Here is a 21,369-nt window from a genome sequence, read left to right as displayed (position 1 = left end):
GCCTGGCAGAAGAGCGGCCGTTGCCCCGGGGTTCATCAGATTGTTCAGCTGCCACTGCTCAGACACACCGAGACAACACATAAAATGGACGGATTCCCTTCTTGGTTTGGTTATTATGGGCTGTTTTCTGCTGTGAGGAGACTCATCTTCACCTCACCTTTAATCAGGCTGCTGTCGGACAATTCAAATGCTTTTACTTTGCCGCTCCTATCACCTCCTGCTGTCCACTCTTCTTCTTCTTCTGGATTTGTGTGAAGATGCCTGAGAAGTTTGCTTAAATTCCATGTTGGATAGACTGATTCTGTCGTGTGGCAGGACACAGATAAGGCATCAAACAAAACCCATAACACACCACAAAATGAGTTTACGCCCCTTATGTTTCATTTAGGGGTTTATGCACACTTACTGTAAGGTTGAGGGGCCTCTCCTCTTACTTCACAACCAAAACAACAGTACTTGTGCACCACCTAGTGCTGATGAATAGAATTACGTGTACAATTTTTTTATACATGATCTTCAACCCCTAATCCAATCTTTCAATCCAAGTCAGCAACAACATACAATAAAATGGCCCAAACTTACCAAATGAAGCCAAATTTCTTATCGTCATTCAGGGTGCAGAAAATATGATGAACATGAAGTTAAAGCAGAAATATTGATGTTTTTCTCTGTTGCTCAAGCCTTTGTCGTCATTGCATTGTGCACTTTCACCTCAGTGTTTTAGCTTCTTCTTTATCTCACCGTTGTCCATTCTCTTTTCTTAGTAGCATCCACGTGAAAGAAGGCATCTTTTTTTTTTAATCAACAAATTCAACGTGAAAATCCACTGCAAACACAAAGCAGGTGAACATACAGGACAATTTAGTAGGTAAACAGGGTTCAGTGGAGACCAAACATAAATATGCATGAATACTCACCCAGCCAAAGTGTGCATCCACTGTGGTAATCTCCTGTAGATCGTCTGCCTCAAGGTTCAACATCTTGTGTCATCTCAGACCACTGTGGTCATTCTTCTGACCTCTGGCACCTACAAGACATTGTTTTATTCCAGAGAGGTGCTGCTGATATTTTCCCTTTCTTGCAATAAGTAAACTATGTAAACTCTAGAGACGGCTGGTTGCCTGTGAAAATCTGAAACACAGGACACAGTCTAAAGTCACTATAATGTGACCACTAACAGTATACGTGCGTGTGCATGTGTGGAGAAGAACTGCTCTGACACTTGACTGGCAGTTTTAAAATGTTTATTAAAAAATAAAATAGAAAAAAATATATTTACATAAAAATGTCCAAAAGAAAGAAAAAGAAAAACAAAACAAAAAACAAAAAGGTGGGCAGTGCTTCCCTCGGGTCACCGATAGATAGCTAGGCGTCCGTTCTGAGAGCGACTGCTCACATGAATCCGTCACCACGCTCTCATCAGCAGCAGATAACCAGATTAAAATCCCTCATTTTGATTGCAATGGGGGACGGGGGTAACATTACATTGCATCTACATGTACATATCATGTGTACGTCAAAAATCTCAGCGGTCACTCCCGAGCCTCTCACCCCGACACCAGACCGACGCCGTTAATGAACCGGTTCCATCACCGTTCTGATGAGAGAAGAGCCGGGGGGGACGGAGAGCGAGCTGCAGTGGACCGGACCGCTGAGATGGATTTTAAATCATGTCTGTCTGTCTGTCTGTCTAGCGTGGCAATCAGGAGTACAGTTTTGGACAGGGTTAAACAGGTTTGCCGACTACATCCAACCCCCGTTATCTAAATGTATACATAAAAGTGAGCACTTCATCACTCCCCAACAGATGTGAATAATTAACATTTGTAGAGAGAGTCACAGGGCAACAAAGAGTATAATCCTCTTAGTTTGGCGCCAGACGAGATGATGTTCAGCTCATAACCTTAGCTTTGGAGGTTCAACATGACATTAAACTGATGTGAAGTGTTGACTGAATGGATCAGAGTTGTCGTGGTTTTACGAAAAAAAAGAAAGAAAGAAAAAAACAAAACATCATGTTGCAACATTACTGAACAGTGTCAGTAAAACAAAAAGAAAAGATAAAGAATTGCTCCTGGACACTTTGGTCCCGTCTGAAGTTCACCTGCAGAGTGCAAGACGCGATCCCCCTCTCCCTCTCTCCCTCTCTCTTTCTCTCTCGGGTGCACTTGTTTCCGGTCGGTGGCAAAGTCACGAGTCTCAACACATGGTTCACTATATCACACACTACACAGACCCAGACCCCGACCACTGACAATAACATGCCCTACTCCTTACATGTGTGATAGATGTAGAAAACTAGACTTTGAAACAGATCAGGACCTTCAAACATATACAGGGGTGAGGGAGGTGAGGGGGGGTGTTTAAGGGCGCTGCAGTTCACATGAGTCAGCTCCAGTCTTGAGTCTGACAGTCGGTCTAACGAGCAGTGTTTGTCGTTCCAAAAATAACTCCAAAAAAAGAGAGACAAGATGGGAGAGTTGACACGATAATAAGAATAATCCACTTGCATAGTAATAACACCAGCATGTGTAGTGTTCTGGGCGAGTCACAGCCTTCGACAGTCCTGTCTGTCATAGTGTGTGTGTGTGTGTGTGTGTTTGCGACAATACGACGTACACACACACACACGTCCGAGTAAACACAAAGAAAGGCATTGCAAACAATTAGCGGAAGTACCTGGCAATCAAATATACACAAGATTCCTGAATGGAATCAAAATATTTCCCTTTCACTAGGGTCCTTGGTTACGGAAGACCACCTCCTCCTCCCTCCCCCCTCTCCCTCAACACTCCCTCCTTCTCCTTTGTCCAGGACCACAAAGAAGAAATCTTATCGCCGTCGGTCGTCAATGATTAACAGCTGCGGGGCCACAGTCGACCCCGTCAGCGCCGCGATCAGATTTCCCACAACCATGTCCCTGAACTGGGGAGAGTAAGCATCTGAGGAGTTCTCTGACCTGGGATCAGTGGTGTTCTGCCCTCTCTCTCTTCTCACCCTCCCTATGGTTTTTGATCTTCAAATTCAAGTCAGACAGGCTGATGATGCCTTCTTGGCCCCGAGCCCTCCTACAACACGTAGTAAAAAAAAAAAAAGAAAAAGAAAGAAAGGACACAGCACAAAAAAAAAGAAAAATGCTGAATAGAACAGTCTCTCTCTCTCTGTCTGGAAGTATTTTTCCTCTTTTTTAAATCCACTACAGCAGAGAGAAAAACGGCCACAACAAAAACAAGCAGGCCACCGTCAGCCTTCCCCTGACTGACGAAACATGGCAACAGCATAGACACATGCATACATACAAAAGTACACACACACACACACACTCTCGCTCATGGAGGTTCTGCTCAGGGGCTTTTATCTCTCCTGTCATTGGTCAGGAGATCCCAGGATGCAACTTTACCTCCATCCATTTCTCTCCACTAACGCCTTTTTACCAACTGGACTGAGGAACAACGACAACTTCCCTGAGGAACTTCATGCAAACCTCACCCATTTTCACAAGACACCTGAAGAGAACTGGAAAAAATATCAAGATAAGAGAATCTTCTAATCTGCTTCTCAGACAGAACAACACACACACACGCACACGCACACGTACGAGATGCTGCCTGGGGAAAGTTTCGTAAACAATTTTTTTTTTCTTTTTTTAAACTCTACAAAAATAAAATAACAGTATAAAAATGCCTTTACACACATCCATACATATACACACACAACAAAATTAAATAAGCATTTACTTTAGTTCCAAGAAGAAATAACATTATTGCACAAAATGAAAATAAGAAAAAACAAGTTTGTTCCTAAGTGTATAAACTGTAAAAAAACAAACAAAAAAAGAAGGTAACACTGAACCTCAGGCAGCTTGGCTGTAAGGGTTGAGGTGAGGTCAAGTAGACTTGGCAAAGAAATGACCACCGAGTCTAATAGCTTAAAAAAACGAAGATGGTGAAAAAAAAAACAAAAATACTGAATGTATAAAACTTTGTCATGCAGAAACGGAAAGATGGCGAGAGTAGGAGGAAGCTGCAGAGCTGAGTGCTGCTGTTCTGTGTCGTGGCAGCTCCACATGTAAAACTGCTGGTCTCTGGTCCTCTGTCTGTTTGTCTGTCTGTCTGTCCATCCTCCTTCAAGACGAACAAAGAGCCAGGGTTTACAGCCAGAGAGGAGGAGGAAGAGGAGGGAGGAAGAGGAGGAAGGAGGAAAAAGGTTACAGGAAGGAGTGGCTTCTATCTGCTGAGGCTAACCGGTAGGCTGTCCCTCTTCCTGCGCCGCCAAGTGTTGCGGTGATACTGCGTGTGTGTGTGTCCGCGGTTGGCCAGGACAGGGTTGCTGACCGGCGGCGGGTTGTGGAAGCCCTTCACATTTAACTTGGTTGTGTTCTGATGGAAAGAAAGAAAGAGGACAAAAATAGAGAGAGACTACTTTAAATCGAGCCATCGATGAAGAAGCACTGCAGGGAAAATGTGTCACTTGTTACGGAACAAAATGTTTTAGATTGAGTCGAGTCTTGTATTGTATGATATTAATCATTATATTGTTGAAATGATGCAATTTTACTACACCGAGTACAGCGCTGTACAAAATCGTTTTAGTTTAAAAAAATAAAAAGTAACATCAGTTAATGCTCGTCTACTATAATGAGGTATAGTTAAGACCCTCTACAGAGGCTCAAGAAAACAGGATTTCTCAAATCAATATTTCAGAAGGTGGGACACACATAAATCAAGATTATGGCAGCAAAACAATCCCCCCCCACACTAGAGTCATTTATTTATTTATGAAGAGAACATGGAAAGAATGTTAGAATATTCTTCTGTCCCTGACATTCGTCCTGCTGTAACTGCACCTCATTAGATTCTTAATTTCTTCATTCTGTGGAGAATTCAAATATAAATGATGATATTGATGCAATGTCATCATTTCTTCATTATTATTATTATTATTATTATTATTATTATTAATAATAATAATAATAATAATAATAATAATCAAGTAGGCAGTAACTGAAAACTGGATGCCAACTTCACACTGCTGTTAATCTCATCTCCCATAGCAACAGGTGCACATCAGATGCTGCAACATCAGGCCTCTGTGCTAATGTTGACTCAAACATGATGGATTGCAGATGGCAAATTAATTCTTTATGTAGATATAGAGAGAGAGAGAGAGAGAGAGAGAGAGAGAGAGAGAGAGAGAGACATATCAGACACTTGAGAGAGAAGACGCCAAGACAAGCCCTGACGTCGTCTGTGTGGCTTCCGCCACCTACCTTGTGTGTGTGGCTGGAGTGGGGGCTGAGCGGAGGCTGGGGGCTGGAGGGGGCGGGGGCATGAGCATGAGCATGAGCATGAGCATGGGCTAGGGGGGGCATGTGGAAGAAGGGGGGGAGCCCGGTGTCTATACACACCTGTCTGCCAGGTATGGAGTGCATTGCTAGACCACCGGGCAGTGACATGCGAGCCTGGAAGAAGAAAAGGTATAATATTTACTGAGCGGGAGGAGCAACAACAAGAAAACGAAATGTAATTGATGCTGGGTTTTCACCTTTAAGTCCTAAAGTCAGTCAATTAAGCCGTGTTTCCATTAGGGTTCATTTCGGTTTGGTACAGTAGGGCGGGGTTTCTCAATCCTAGTCCTCGGGACTCACCATGGTTTAGAGGTTTCCCTGCTCCAACACTTTGAATCAGGTGTGTTGGAGCAGAGATCCACCTAAAAAACATGCAGGACCAGGACTGAGAAACACTGCAGTAGGGGTAAGGTTTGGAGCAGTAAAGCCCTCAGTCAGGCTCGCGCTTCAATTGAGAACAGTACCTTTACCTTTACCTGGTAGCGTTACATTCTACTGGTGCGACAACAATGAACGACGGCATCAAATGCGACACAACGGACAATGAAGGAAGTCCAGCATCTCGTTTTTTCTGCTCCGTTTGTGGATATTTGTCCCAACAAGACGCCAAGCTTGAAGAAACATCAGTCGCAAGGGAGTGAATCTTTTCTGTCGCACAATCAGCTGACTTTCATGGATCTAGCTCCACTCATACCATACTGTACCGTTACTCTGGTACTCCAAGGAAAGTGTACCAAGAAATAGAACGGTTGGGGCCAGTTATTTTGGTATTATTCCTAATGGAGACGCATAAAGATCTGTACTGTACCGTACTGTCATACTCATGGAAACACGGCTTTAGTCTGTACAAAGGGACTCCCACCCACTCTCAGTTGACGGTGAAGCAGCCAACATCGGGAAATTATGCGCTACGTCACACCGTGCTGCTGATTAGCAAGCCCACAAAACACTTGCAAATCCAGCACCCGATAACACCCAATGTTTGGCTAAGCTGCATACAAATAATGCTATGGTTTCTTTTTACCAAACATGGGCACACAAAATAAAAAACAACAATAACAAAAATATTACCAAAAAGTTACGAACTGCAGCTTTAAAGTATCAGTATTGTTAATGTTAAAATCCTTACGATACACTTGTGGGCTTGTTTCTACAGTAATGTCATTGTCCAGTCTGTCTGCGCTCATTGGCGTGTGTGTGTGTGTGTGTGTGTTTACCTGTGAGCCTGGAGGTATGAGCAGATGGTGTCCTCCCATGCCGGGCTTGAGTCCTGGTGGCAACGCTAAGCCCAGATGCGGGAAAGACGGGTACGGCGACAGGGTCGGCGGAGGGACAGGACACGGTAACGCTGAATCAGAGTCCTGCCAGGTCACACAGAGAAAGAAAGAATCATGAGCCAGAGTGTTTGTCCCAGCTACACAGACATGGTCCTGCACCACAACAGTTCACATTATCTGAGTTCAGAGTGGCCACTTTCTTAATGCAATGTATGTATTCCATCTGGTATACATAGTGCTAAATATTTTTTCTACCACATTACGAAGCTGTTTTTTTTTTTGCCTGCACAGATTATTTGTTTTCAATGACGATGCAGTTGCCAGATGAAAATATATCAATTTAATAATTCAGTAAGTGCTTTCACACATCCTCCTGATTCCCAGGCCAAAGTAGTAGTCAGTAAGTATCTTTGTATTGATATATATTATTTTAGCAAAGCTGCAGCAACCTGTGTCAACTCAGTAGTTGCCATTGTAGTAGAAAAATCCCTCAGGCTTATTCCACGTGTTTTTCCCAAACATTTTTAGATGACTTTTTTCAATTATGGTGACTGCTGCTGATTCAAATGCATGTGTTAAATGTTCGTACATTGTCTGATCCAGACAGCGAGGAGACGGAGGACGCCGACGAGTGCTGCTGCGGGCTGGAGATGGACATGGGGGAGTCTGCGCTGTGGGGCGACGCCGAGTCCCTCTGCTGCTCCTCCGACCCGATGCTGCTGACGCCAAGCTCCTGCTCCGACACCGGCTCCTTTGGAGGTGAAACTGGAGAAGAACAAATGAGGTCAGGAATAGATCAGCAAATGACAAATTGTACAAGGTTTACTTGCTAACAGTAATTTTTCATACAAGATCGATTTTTTTTGCTGCAGGTATTAGATGGTCTTCTGATGTCTCATGTTCTATGATAGTAAATTAAGCGGGCCTTGTTCAACGTTTTAACATCTTTTGTTTGTGCCATTATCTGTGTACTTTCCAAGGATGACAAATGGTACCTCGGTTGTCTGTTCGTGCCAGATCCCGGCCCCCCCACTTCTTGATGATCCATTCTCTGTAATCGATAACTTCCTGGGTCAACCTGATGATCCTGCCCAAGGTGCTGCGGGGATGAGAGAGAGAGAGGGAGAGAGGGAGAAGGACCATTACAGAGGAGTCCCGCTTCATCGAGGAGATCTGTTTAAACACCGGACTGCATTCTAACCTTTCGCACTCTTTATTGGGATATGACCGCGCGAGTGGTGACACGGCGTGACTCAGGACGGTGTAGGCGTAGTCAAACACCTGCTTGACGTGCATGGCGCCGTAGGAGCCTCTTCCCACATCGTTACCTACATGATGGAAAAGACAGTTTTTAAATATGACCAGTGTTTGTTTTTTCTTAACTTGCCATAAATAGATACATTTGCGCTATTACATGTACATAAATACACACATTTATATTTGACATTGAAATTTAAACATAAATACCAAACTTTACAGTCACCGTACCCTGTTTTTTAATGTGATTATAGAACATTTAAAGTGATTCTAATTGTGTGCTAATGTATTTTTAAAGTGAGTTTCAGTTCATTCTTGCTGTTTTCTACCAATCATGTCATTTCTCATGCAACCATCAGATGGTGCCAAAGCAAGAAAAGTGAAGAAAAACTTTCTTTAGCTGTTTAAGAAGGTACAAGTCACAGTCATTTTCTTTTTCACTGTAAATAATCTTAATAGAGTAAAACACGCACCAGGAAGCAATGGGTCCTCTATGCAGAGCATCGATGGCCTGTATCCATTCGTCATGGACTTCATGATCTCCTCTTTGGGGATGTACGCGCCTCCATTTTTGATGCGAATCCCTGTTTTCAAGTAGTTGAAATGGCGGCCGTACAACTCAAAGAATTCGATCAGCAACACGCCCAAGTTCTCAGTAGGATTCCTGGCGTCGATGCGAGGATGTAGCTGAGGAGACACGGAGATGAGGAGATTTGAATATTATCTAGCACGTATTAGAGCTACTTATTGCTCTCTGCTTGTGTTCCATCGTTCAGTTAGTCGTGCTTTTGTGTTTTTGTACCTGTAGGAAGCTGATGACCATGAGGATGAGGCTGTAAGAGCTGATTCCCCCAGTGAAGACTTCGTTTAGATCTCTCTGCAGCAGGAACTGCTTCAGTACGAAGATCAGATAAGGCAGCACTGGATACTTCTGAAAGTGGATGAGAGGACATGGAAGAAATAGAATGAGAACATGGATTCAGATAGAAAATAATATTCAAAAAGAATAAGATTAAAAATGGATAGGATTTGCATGATCACAAAGAATAGCCGTCCAAATAGGTGCACTCATGTCATGACTCTATAGTTACTGTGGTACATGATTGCAAACTGATCACCTTATGATGCTATAATGCAGCAGAGGTATAGGGCTGTGCCATATGACTAAAATCATACATGTTTCGTTTTTTAATGAAAATCAATTTCTTTTCATTTTTTAAATACCCAAAACTTCCAAAAACACATTGAATGAGGACTCCTAGAGTCCATGACATGATAATGTGCTGAAAACCTGCAGGGTCTGGGAGTGGGAATTACAAATATGTTGTTTTTTTCCAAATGAAAAGGCACTGTGACCTTTAGGCAGTGTACATGTGAGCACATCTGTGCCAGTGGAGCAGCAGGGCTTGGTTGACATTTAGCACGTCTTCAAAAAAACAGTGACAAGAAGGCCGACAGGTATGCCGTTTCAACTGGCTGCATGAGACCTTTGACCTGTCCTAAACTCTCAATTATAAGATAGCACTGGAGTTTGACACCCACATATTACAGAATCAACTATCACTGGACTGACGCAGAGTGCTGCTGTCAAACTTAGCCTTTCAAGTCGTGACATGTACTCCCAGAGAGCCATAACACAACTATGCAACACCAACAAAAAGGACAAAAGCTAGGATTTAAGAGATAGATGGAACATCAGCACCTGGAATTCCTTTCATGCATTAGCTGTTACAACCATGACCGAAGCTGGCAGAGTTACACCTTCAGCAGGAATTCAATCCGAGCCACGGGGTGAAATTCACTTCCCAACAGGAACAGAGTCTTCTGCAGCGGCTCACAGACTGAGTTAAATGAAGAGTGCACCGAGCACGGTAGCCGGGGTCTGTTCCAGGGTCAATTTGGAAACGAGACAAGCCAGTACAAGAATGCAAATGAAGTATAGAGTAATGCTTTAACATGCTGACTGGCTGGCCTGATTCACAGAGGGATTTTCTTTACTTCTGTATTTAGAAACCAATGTAAAATAATATAGTAATTATGTGACTCCTCTTGTGGTTTTTAAGTCTATTTAAATATGTCTACATGACCTTTCCCTGCCGTCTTTCTTAGTCTGTATGTACTCCCTGTTAAGTGCATAGTGTACATGTATATGTATATATATATGTATATATATATACATACATACACACACATACACATATGGTTTGTCTTCACCGCTTTGAAATATGGGTCGTTTTTTTGATGTGACATCACACTCCCTTGTCTGTGTGTTTTTATTGAGCCTCTGTTTCAGGAGCCAGTCTGCCTGTTGCATGTGAGGACCACAGAAAATACCAGACCCTGTACAGAAAACATGCTTTGTTTAAAAGGGCTTGTTTTCCGAAAACTGAATATTCAGGATGTCTTCTATACAATGTGAACTCTTCCACTTGCACTGCAGACAGGCAGCTGGTGCACATAACAAAGTCCATCACAATAATCGTAATTACAGTAGAGCTGAGGTTGCTCTGCTTTCTTTCAGTGGCACACAGTTCAGGGGAAACATCAGTGATAATTGAGGCCTGGAGTAGCTGAGTCAGAAGCTGCAGGTACACTTCTTGTAGATGCTGTTTGTTCCTTACACTTAAAAGATCTGGACCAGCACAAACTTTGTTCATTTCAATCTAACTTAAAGGAAACGTTTAACGTCTGCGCTGAGAAATACTGAGAAGACACCGAGGCTCACTCTCAATGAAAACATGGCTGGGACACAGGAGAAAACAGACTTTAACCATTTGATAAAAGGCTCGGAGTGCTGGATAGCTCAGTTGTTAGAGCTGGCACCCAGTGGCGCAAAGGGACCCATAGCAGCGACCTGAGTTTGATTCACTACTCTAACAGCAAAAAGGCCAAAAATATCTTTAAGAAAGCTTAACTAATAAAGTCTATGTCCACTTAGATTCTCAATGACTCACTCTCCTGCACCAAAGACCATATAGAAAACCTACTTTTTATTTTAGCTCACAGGGAGAGAGGAGTCTACTGGTCTACTGCTGCCTCCTTTGGCAAGTTTGTGTCACCGAGGTGAATCCAAATGAACGACTTCAAACCCCACAAGTCACAAAACAACACATTTGAACTTACTGGTGGAGGCAACAGCGGATCAACAATCGTGTGTGCTGTGATGTATAATTGCTGGTTTTCTCTATGGACTTTGGTGAGCGAGAGCGAGTGGTTTACAAAGTGACACAACCTTCAGTTTCACAGTGGTTATGATGATACCTCAGACACACTTCACTTTCCCCATTACTGATACTGCCGTTCACCAAGCTGCTGTTTCAAGTGAATTCAAATGCAGTGACATTCAAGAGCTGACAGGTGACAGCGTTTGGATCTTAGCACAGCTTTTGTGAGCTTAAGGGAAATGAGACAATCTTCAGGGTTGGAGTTCAGCTGGAGTGGGAAACAATCTGCTGTTCCATTTGTCTGGATCTACTGAAGGATCCGATGACTACAGCTACTTTTTGCACTGTATTAAAACTCACTGGGACACAGAGGATAAGAAGAAGATTTACAGCTGCCCTCAGTGCAGAAAGAAATTCATACCGAGGCCTAACCTTGTGAAAAGCTCCATGTTAGCAGCTTTAGTGGAGGAGCTGAGGGAACTGTGGACTCCTGTTTGGCCTCTTACTGTGAAAAACCCCTTCAGTCTCATTTTGAGTCACCTCGCCTTAAAAACCACAAGTTGGTGGACCCCTCCACGGAGCTCCACGAGAACATCTGCTCTCGTCACGATAAGGTGATAGAGATATTCTGCCATACAGATCAGCAGTGCATCTGTTATCTCTGCTCAGCGGATCAAAATAAAGGCCACAACACCATCTTAGCTGCAGCAGAAAGGACTTCGAGGCAGAAAGTGCTTGAACTGAAGCAACAAGAAAATCAACAGAGACAGAGAAGAAGGTGTGAAGGTGCTTCAACAGCAGGTAGGGGCCGTCAATCACTCTGCTGATAAAACAGTGGAGGCAAGTGAGGCAATCTTCACTGAGATGATCCGTCTCCAGGCAAACAGATCTGTAGTAAAGCAGCAGATCAGATCCAAGCAGGAAACTGAAGTGAGTCGAATCAACGATCTTCATCAGAAGCTGCAGCAGGAGATAACGGAGCTAAAAAGGAAAGACGCTGAACTGACGCAGCTCTCGCACTCACAGGACGACCAAGTTTCTACTCAACTACCTCTCAGTGTCAGCGCTCAGTCCATTTACACACCCATCCAGCATCACCGTCAGCCCTCAGATATACCTTACAGACAAAACATCAGTTGTGTCACAGGTCCTAGTTTGATTACAGGACACTTTACCGTCACAACCAGAGCCCAGGACCAGAGCTGACTTGTTAAAATATGCACAGGAATTCACCGTAGATCCAAATACAGCAAACTCACGTCTGATATTTTCTGACGGAGACGGAAAAGTAATCTTAATGAAGGGAAATTGGTCTTATTCTAGTCACCCAGACAGATTCAGTCACAAGAGTCAGGTGTTGAGCAGAGAGAGTCTGACTGGACGTTGCTACTGGGAGGTGGAGTGTCGCACACAAGAATATCAGCAGAGCGGGGAACTCGGGTGAATGCAGATTTGGTTTCAATGACAAATCTTGGGCTTTATATTGTCACCCTAACCACTGCAACTTTTATTACAACAGTATCTGCACTGAAGTGTCAGGTCATGTGCTCTCCAGAGTAGGAGTGTACCTGGATCACAGTGCCGGTATTCTGTCCTTCTACAGCGTCTCTGACACCGTGACTCTCCTCCACACAGTCCAGACCACATTTACTCAGCCTCTCTATGCTGGAGTTTGGCTTAATTATTATGGAGCCACTGCTGAGTTCTGTAAACTCAAATAGACTCCAGTTATTTAAGGAGCAGAGAATTCAGAGTTTAAAACCTATTAAGCTCTGTTTGTTTGAAAGCACTAAAATGTTGTTTGTCTAAAAAAATACAAGCAATATTGTCGGATGTTTTATAAAACTGTACTGATCAAAATAAGATTGTTTTCTTTTCCACACGCGAGATCGAGGTCAAATAAAATGAATCTGTTCATGAAATCTTCCTTTTTTCTTCATTCAAAGCTGATAAAGAGGATGTGAAACCAACGTGAGAGTCTAACTGAGGTAGGTTACACTCCATAAAGTGCAGAATTCCTGTGCTCATGGTCTCATTGTCTCCATCCCTTTCTTGCAGCAGACAGAATCCAAACAGACGTGAGTGAAATGGATCAAAGTCCACAACTAACTGGCGACATCTGTTCCATTATTACATTACTAAATTGTTTAATTCCTTCCAAATGTTTTTAAGGTGGTAACTCTGAGAGTGGTGGTAACCCACCCAAGAGGCTACTTCAGTTCTGAACTTCTTGTATATGTTTACAATACGTTCTAACTTCTTCTTCCTGGACGACACTTTGCGTTGATTCTACTGCAACACAACAGTTTGACGAAAACCCACAATTTTCACAACATGGCCTGATAAGGTACGAAGGCTATCCTGACCAATATTAGGTCAATTAACGATTAACGTAGCAGGAGGAGCACATCAGAGATGAACTGTTTGTGTCATTTGTCACCTCCTGGTCTGATATATAATTAAAAGTAAAATCTCACCTTTACATAGTCTTTAATGAAGCTTGCCGCCTTGACTCCAGTCTCCACATTGAAACTGATGTCCACCTTCACCTCGGTCTCCTGGTCCGTCAGCTTGATGATTGGCACCTGAGAGAAAGCAGAGTGGCATGTGTTAGCAAACATCTAAAGAGACACTCGCTGCAGGATGAGGGAGCCTCTGTCCCACCTGGCATCCTTTCAGAAGGAACAGCTCTATCTAAAATTAAAAATCAGCCATTAGCTGCGTCCCTCTGTGGACTACACAGTGGTAAACACATCCATCATAGACTCTGAGCTGCAGAAAAACAGCTAAGTGTGAGCAGGAAATTCTGATAAACAGCAGCACTGACCTAAGCTATAAACTTCATTCTTGTTATTACAGGGGTATACAATAAAGCGAAATCTGTAAAATATTAACCACGGAGTCCACCACAACTGTCAGAATGTGGCAACCATCTCGCAAAACAGATGGGGGGACACTAATTGAGTCTCTGAGGTTACTCCACCGCATCTTTAGACAAAGATTAAAGCGTGAGAAAGGTTTTTATCTGACCATCTGAAGCCCGGGGGAACTTCATTAAAGACTGCAAACGTGCTGCCAATTTTTGTTTTGGCTGAGTGTACTCCTATTCCCCTCTTACTTGCCCACTTAATGAGGCTGTAGTATTTATTAACTTAACTAATAACAGTGAAGAATAATACAAAGCCACAGAGGACATGAAATTAACCATCAAACAATTCTGTAAATACAGACCATTATTCACTCAGTCATTACTTTATTTAAATTAGTTGCTATTTGGTAAAATATGCATTATGGCACACGAGGTTGGCTTTATTTATGAGTAATATGAAGTAAGTTGAGACACATGCTATGGCTTACTGTAGCTTTGTCCAGCACTTTGATGGAGAAGGGTTCTGCCACGTTATGTTTGCGAAGAGCTTGTTCCAGCTCCTGCAGCGGCGGGCGCTCCCACTTCCCAAACACCACCAGGTCAATGTCACTGAAAGTGAAAAATAGTCACAGTTAAAATGTTGGCAAACAAATATAATAAAGTGTTTTTTTCTTTACAAATAATATATCTTGCCTTGTCGGAAGATAGAGTCCTGTGCTGAAGCTGCCAAATATTTGGACCTGGAAAAAAGACAATGTTCATGATATAAGACCACGATGATTGAAATCACTGTAGTTCAAACTGTTAAAGCCAACCTATATATAGACGAGAAAAAAGAAAAAAAAACAACAACAAACGCACTGACATTTCATAGCCTGTGTTGCACAACAGCTCATTTTGTGGCAATGATGTCCATATCCATTTCAAATGTTTGCAAACTAGTAGGAACTAGGCATTTCCGGGTTCCACTTCAGAGACGGTAATCGCTGCCAAGCTTAGTGTGCTGCCAAGTTAAGTATACAATGGCTGGGGGAAAAAATGCCGTGTTTTGAAGCTGCGAGCGAGCAAAAGCTCTCCAAAGGAAACTGAATGGAGTTCTTTCCCTTTCCGTCTGGTAAATACGACAAGGCAACGGCACAAAGACGGGCCAGAATTAATAGGCTGAAATGAAAAGGGAGGCTGGTACAAATCAGAGGTTTGATCCATTTACTTGACAACCTGGCTCACAGTGGAAGTGGGGGAAGACTGGCAGCCAACAAATCACTGCTGCGTGTGTTTTACATGATTAAGTAATGAGAGCGGCATTACATCAACCCTACCTCAGAGCACCACTCAACTCAGTCGCAGGGGTTCCTCTCACTCTTTCTGTACTTTGACATTAAAAAAAAACTAAAACTACCACTAGCTGTATTCCTGTGAATGGTACTAACAGCTATTATTAATTAAAAACAAAAGCTAAGACACAGGTGCAAGTTGAACAAAATTGTGGTCATGCGTCTTCATGTTTTATCTATCAGGAAAAAAAAAATTCGCTGATTTCGCCTAATGGTTAGTTGAGTATAAGTATAAAACAAGATATAGGACACTGCATCAGCCTCAATTTGTCTCGCATGACTTCAATTCCTCCTCAACGTGTGGTTGATTTAGGAGCCAGCTCTCTTTAAAGATTTGAATAGTGTGTGTGTATCTTACATCTGCAGTGGGCCATAGCTCCTTAATGACCATCTCTATCCGGTTCACCACCTCTTTCCTCATTGCTGCTTCCTCTGGCCGGGGAGACATGAAGTTGTAGAAGTCCATCACCTCCTCGTGGAGTCTAAGAGAGAAAAGACGAAAAAAATAGTGTTATTATCAGCTACAACACACAGACCAGCGTGTGATACGGATTGGCAAAATAAACAGTTTTCAGTGTCAAATATGCTCTACATTTTAAATGTTTGTAAATTCTTACTCCAAAAGGTAAAAAGAAAAAATGAGGATATCTTCGAAAAAAAAAAAATCAACACACATATTCCAGGAATGGCTTACAGTTTTGGAAAAAAGTTTGTATCTCCAGATGGCACAAGATATGCTTCTCTTTTGTTCTATTTTGGAGAACCTCCATCATAGCATCGAAAACATAAAAAAACATTGGTATGCTTTAGTATGTTCTAGTTTAATATTTCTGCTGAACTTGAAGCACCTTGTATCAAAAAAAACCAAGAATTTATGCTGTAGTTAAATGTACAAGTCAGGTATCAAGAATACAACTCCAACTGTACAAACCTTGATAAGCCTGAACTTGTCTGAAACCTTAACACCATAAGGTTATTCCTGAATGCAAAATAGTCCAAAAGTGTCCAATAATTAAATTAAAAGAAAAGAGTGTAGTAAAGTCATATCATTCAAAGTGCAAGTCCCAGGCCTTATTATTGTTGTTATTACTATGATTCTGTGTTTGGCAGCAGAGGGGCACAATCTGTACAATGTATACATTCCTGACCAGTTAGAAGCCTGTGAACAGTGGAACTCTGTTCAACCCTATGGCCATTCTTTTTTTCCCTAGGAGTACATGCCATGGCATGATGTCAGTGTGAAAATACAGAACAGGAATACGGTCACAATCGACAACCAGAGCCAAGGACATAATGCATCCAGCCCATGTGACCACTCCTTGGTGAAAACTCTGGAATGTAACCATGGCAATAGTTCAGCACTGACAGAGCGAAGGCCCCCCACACTCAAAATAAAAACAGCTACTGCAGCCATCCCCGACAACCTGGTAAGGGTTGTCTCACTTCAACAACTTTAGGGTCTAGAGTAGAAGTAGTCAATGGTGCAGCGGTCTATAACCGAGCTACCATGACAGCCATGTATCTTCCACTGGAATCAATGTTTTTACTGCATCACAGTCCAAATCACTTCATGTGAGACTTCAAAGTCTGGTTTGCGACCCTGAGGCAAACCAGTGCAAAACTAGACGGTGCACGACCAAAAACTTATATCATTTAACCTTGTAGAACACAAACACCCAGGGAAAATTAAATGTGTTACACATTAATTATTCACCACAATACATTTATGAAATGCTTACACCTTCAGTTAACCTTAGATTTAGGGACTGGGGGGAAATGGCGTATCAAGTATGTGGAAGTACTTTCATAACAAACACCAAGTCTATTGAAGAAAGATATTCCCAGATGGGTGAAGTCAGCCATAACAAATATCACAGGTTGTTGCAGGAACCTGTGATATTGTGACATTTTCAACTTCTTTGGTCCTTTTTTTTGAGAGAGAAAGCCTCAATCAGCCTAACAACCAAGAGTATTAAATATAGTAAATAACAATTCCTAAAGTTTCTACCTTTATACAACAATTACTACAGTATAAGTATCGCACTTTTGATAACAATATAACTAGTTACTAAGATGTGAAAGATGCTTAAAAAAAATTTGGATGAAAAATGCTATGCATTTAGGAGCATTTATCACGTTTCTGAGCACAACATTTAAAAAAAGACAGAAATCAGTAACTTGTGACTGCAAATTTTTGCTGCAACTAAGTATTATTTCCATAATTATTCACTCGATTAATCTAGTAATCGCTTGCATAAAATGTTGATCAGTGTTTTTCAAAACTGGAAATGATGGTGTTCTCAAACATCTTGTTTTGTCCACAAACCAAAATTATTCAGTTTTAATGATTTCTTTGTAATATAGATGAAAGAAACCAGAAAACATTCACATTAAAGAATCTGAAGAAATCTTTGACGATTAATTGATAAATTGTTGAATCATTGTGTCAGCCCAACTGCAAATGAATTGTAACTTGTGTATAACGACCAGGTAACCACAACTGAAAACAATGGGAGTAAATATTAGATACATAAAGCCAACATTCTAAATTTTAGTTTTACTTCACATTCATAACGGTGTAATGGAATTTAGTGGAAACTACTGAAATATGCGGCACTAAAAACCCACATTTATACCCTGTTTTAGGTGAAAGTCTAGTTGTAATCACATAACAACAACAACTAGTAGTTCGAGTACACTGGGGTTTGTTTGATTTAGGGGTGAATGAACAACTCACTTATCCAACATTATACAACAAGCTATTTTACACAACTACCTCAGTTAAAACGAATACATACGTAAAATAAATGTCGTTTATTTTGGCACATTAAAGGTTCACCACTGCCTTCTTTAATTCAGCGTATTGTTGTCAGATTGGCGATTTAAATGTGGAGCCACCAGGGGAGAACCGTTACACACGATAGGCTCCTCCCCCCCAAATGCATCTGAAAACTACTACATAAGCAACACATCCGGTGACAACTTTCACCCACTAAATAGAACCACTCAGTACGAGACACTGAAAATATTACATTTGATTCACTTTCTACTCTGACGTTTTTTAATATACTATTTAATTAGTCATTTATACCTCAAATTTTCAAAAGAATAAAAAAAAATCACGACACTTCCGGTCTTGTTGGGTCAGTTGCCCCATCTTTAGTTCCCACTGCACTGGTGGGTGTACTTTCCTATAAAAACGACTACATTACGTCGTAAACGCCTTAGTATTCAACGCACATGCACATTACGCCATTTAAAGCAGCTGCTGCAGAAAGCCGATACATTTTATTATTTTACTTTTTTTTAATTAACGTTAGGAGTTCAGTCACTCACCCGAGGACTCCGGGGTTGTACGTCCGAGTCTTCCACGGTGTCCAAGTGCTGGCATAATTACCATTAGTGCAGTTCGAGAGCAAGTAGTTCATCCCATAAGTGCTCGCCTTGTTCTCACTTTTCCTGCGGCCCGGGTGGTGATTGTGTGTGTGATTTACAGGTACAGCAGGCTGGAGCTGGTGACGCTTCACGCAGATCTGCTGTACATTGAAAGCCGGGTGCTCCTGTAGGTGACGGTGGTGATGATGATGATGGTGGTGGTGGTGACGGTGTTGGTGGTGAAGGTTGACATTATTAATATCCATGCTGTCGCCCAAACTGTAGAACAGATTGGCACCCCCGACGTTTTTATTATTCACGTTGCCCGGCACATTTCCACCCATAGTCCTCTCAAGTGGACTGTCCGTCCGCGATTCCTGTGAAGAAGACGAAGTGGAGACAGATCCGGGCTTTTGAGGCAGGCTTTTGCCCTCACCGGCTTCTGCAGCGGCGCTTGTCGCGGCAAAAGAGTTATTATTATGTAGGTTCCCGTTGGACAGTGCTACTAACCCTAGCGTGGAAATCGCAGTGCCGTTAATAGTTGTAGTGCCGTTCATTATGCCGTGATGGCTGCTGCTGCTCCGGCTGCCTGTAACGTTACCGCTGCTGCAAATGCTCTTTCCCGTTGCCACCGCGGTCGCCACATTTTTTATAACATCCAACGCAGTGTAGCTGACACACTGGTTGTGGTTCTGATTGTGGAGCTGCTGCTGCTGCGCGAGCGTCCGTACTCCCTGAGAGGTCTCCCAGACGTGCATCCATAAGGCGTTCGCAGGTCCTTTCTGTTCGGGCTGAATCCAAGCTACCCTCGGATCCATTCAACTTCTTCCTCCGGTAACCCCCCCTCCCCTACGAGTGTCTAACTAAAGCTAGCGAGCCCGTCGTGAATCCACTCCGCTTCCCGGACACCTTCAGAGATCACTACGCTGTCCAGGGTTACGAAAAGAGAGGAGTTTAAACGTATAACCGAATCCGGACCATTGATAAAGTGGCCCCCCTATGCACCGCTAGCTGGGAAAAATTGCTAACCGATTCCTACGAGAATTCAATATGGCGTATTCTCTTCAAATCCATGCGCATGCGCTCTTCAAAGGGGTTTCTTAAATGATGACTGCGCCCCCCTCCATCCGCCCACTCCTTCATACCTCCAGCCGTTTGATGAAACACGTTGAATGTGTTCGCCCTTTTCATCCGCTAAATATTTAATTCACACACACACACAGGAGATATATGTAAAAACGTCAAAACTGAATGCAGATGGAGTGAAGTCCGCCCCGAGGAACCCACGTTAAGTCCTGTCGCCCACCTGCACTTCACGCTTATCACCACTAGGTGGAGGGACGGGGAGGGAGGGTTTCAAGGGTTTCCCATCAATTTTAGGCTGGACAGACAGAAATGACAGATAAATGTTTAATTACCATCATTACAAATTCAACTACAAGTATTACTACTACTACTACTACTACTACCACTAGAGTAGAGTTCAAAAGTCAGATTATAAAGAGCTTTAATAAGAGATAAAATCATGAAACAAACCAAACAGAATTTGATACGTAAAATTAATATGGTGGGCAAACAACAACAACAACAATATGAAGGCCTAATACAAGCATAGTCCTTTAAATGTATGAACAGTTGCAATGTAGGCCTGAAGCAATTACTCAATGAATCGATTATTAATTGATTACTAAATAAATCGTCAAATATTTTGACAATCAATTAACCGGTTTGAGTGTTTTTAAGGGATTAAAACAAGCTTTCTGATTGTTTCTGCTTCTTAAATGTAAATATGTTCTGGTTTCTTTCCTCCATATAACAAATAAATCATTAAAACAGAATAGTTTGTGGTTTTTGGACAAAACAAGACATTTGAGAACGTTAACCTATCTAGGTTTGGGAAACACTGACGGCCATTTTTATGACATTTTGTGGACCAAATGATTACTCGATTAATAATTAGAGATGTATATTGGACAGAAATCATCACGGGGAGCTTAAAAATAAGATTTATTCAATCTGAAAATCTGAAGGTAGAAGCAGAGAGAGATCAAATCTTAAAATTAGAACAATGTTACATAATTCCATCAAGGCAAAGCTACAACAATTGTGTCTCATTAATAGCCTGTGGGCCCCAGGGACACGTCTGTGTGTCTGGATCCGTGGGTAATCCTGGCATGGACACGCAGATTCCTGGAAAGCCTCCCGCTATGAACATTTAAAACCCTCAATCATGAGAAAACAGAACAATAATGCACGACAGAATTCACATAAACACTCGACAGAGAGATCACATGTTGTCAGCTGGCTGTCATACGTGACCTCTGGCCTTTTTACATGCTGCTCACACACAATCAGACAGCCGAGAGAGAAAACTGCTCCTCCTTTTCTTCTGTTTATTACTTCAGCTGCAGCCACTGCATCCAAATATACACTTTCAAGGAACACACACAGCAGGTGGTGTTTATCCTTCCATACACTGTATGCTGCCCAGCCCCAGTAACAACCCCCCCCCCCCCCCAGCCCACGTTAAAACGTGACGATGGAATGGCGGCGGGCTGGATAAGGGCAGCCTTCTGGGATGCGCTTATGCATGTAAATGCATGAGAAAGCAGAGGGAGCTTCTTGCATGACGACGCCCTACTCCTGCTGCTCACGTGCTGCATGTGACAGAGTCAAAGGAACCCCCCCTCTCCATGCCAGTGATGTGTCAGCTGGGATATGTAGCACTCTGTGTAACACACTCAGG

General features: G+C 42.5%; 1 protein-coding gene across 2 annotated transcripts; it reads right to left on the bottom strand.

Annotated features, from left to right (window-relative positions):
* Positions 1-1,227: 1,227 nt before the first annotated feature.
* tent4a (terminal nucleotidyltransferase 4A) lies at positions 1,228-19,833 on the bottom strand. Of its 2 annotated transcripts, none has more exons than XM_058619645.1 (13): positions 18,585-19,833; positions 15,607-15,730; positions 14,608-14,654; positions 14,403-14,523; positions 13,523-13,630; positions 8,684-8,812; positions 8,355-8,568; positions 7,826-7,952; positions 7,620-7,723; positions 7,214-7,389; positions 6,565-6,708; positions 5,270-5,461; positions 1,228-4,379 (listed from the first exon to the last, which is right to left on the bottom strand). In XM_058619645.1, the coding sequence occupies exons 1-13, from the start codon at positions 19,439-19,441 to the stop codon at positions 4,227-4,229; spliced, it is 2,496 nt and encodes an 831-aa protein (XP_058475628.1). In that variant the 5' UTR covers positions 19,442-19,833; the 3' UTR covers positions 1,228-4,226. The 2 variants fall into 2 exon arrangements, with proteins under 2 accessions (XP_058475628.1, XP_058475629.1); XM_058619646.1 differs by having other exon boundaries at positions 5,408-5,461; positions 18,585-19,832.
* Between the last annotated feature and the right edge of the window lie 1,536 nt (positions 19,834-21,369).

Source organism: Solea solea, chromosome 20 (genome assembly GCF_958295425.1).
Source record: "Solea solea chromosome 20, fSolSol10.1, whole genome shotgun sequence".
Classification (NCBI taxonomy): domain Eukaryota; kingdom Metazoa; phylum Chordata; class Actinopteri; order Pleuronectiformes; family Soleidae; genus Solea; species Solea solea.
This window is presented reverse-complemented; position numbering and strand designations above follow the sequence as displayed.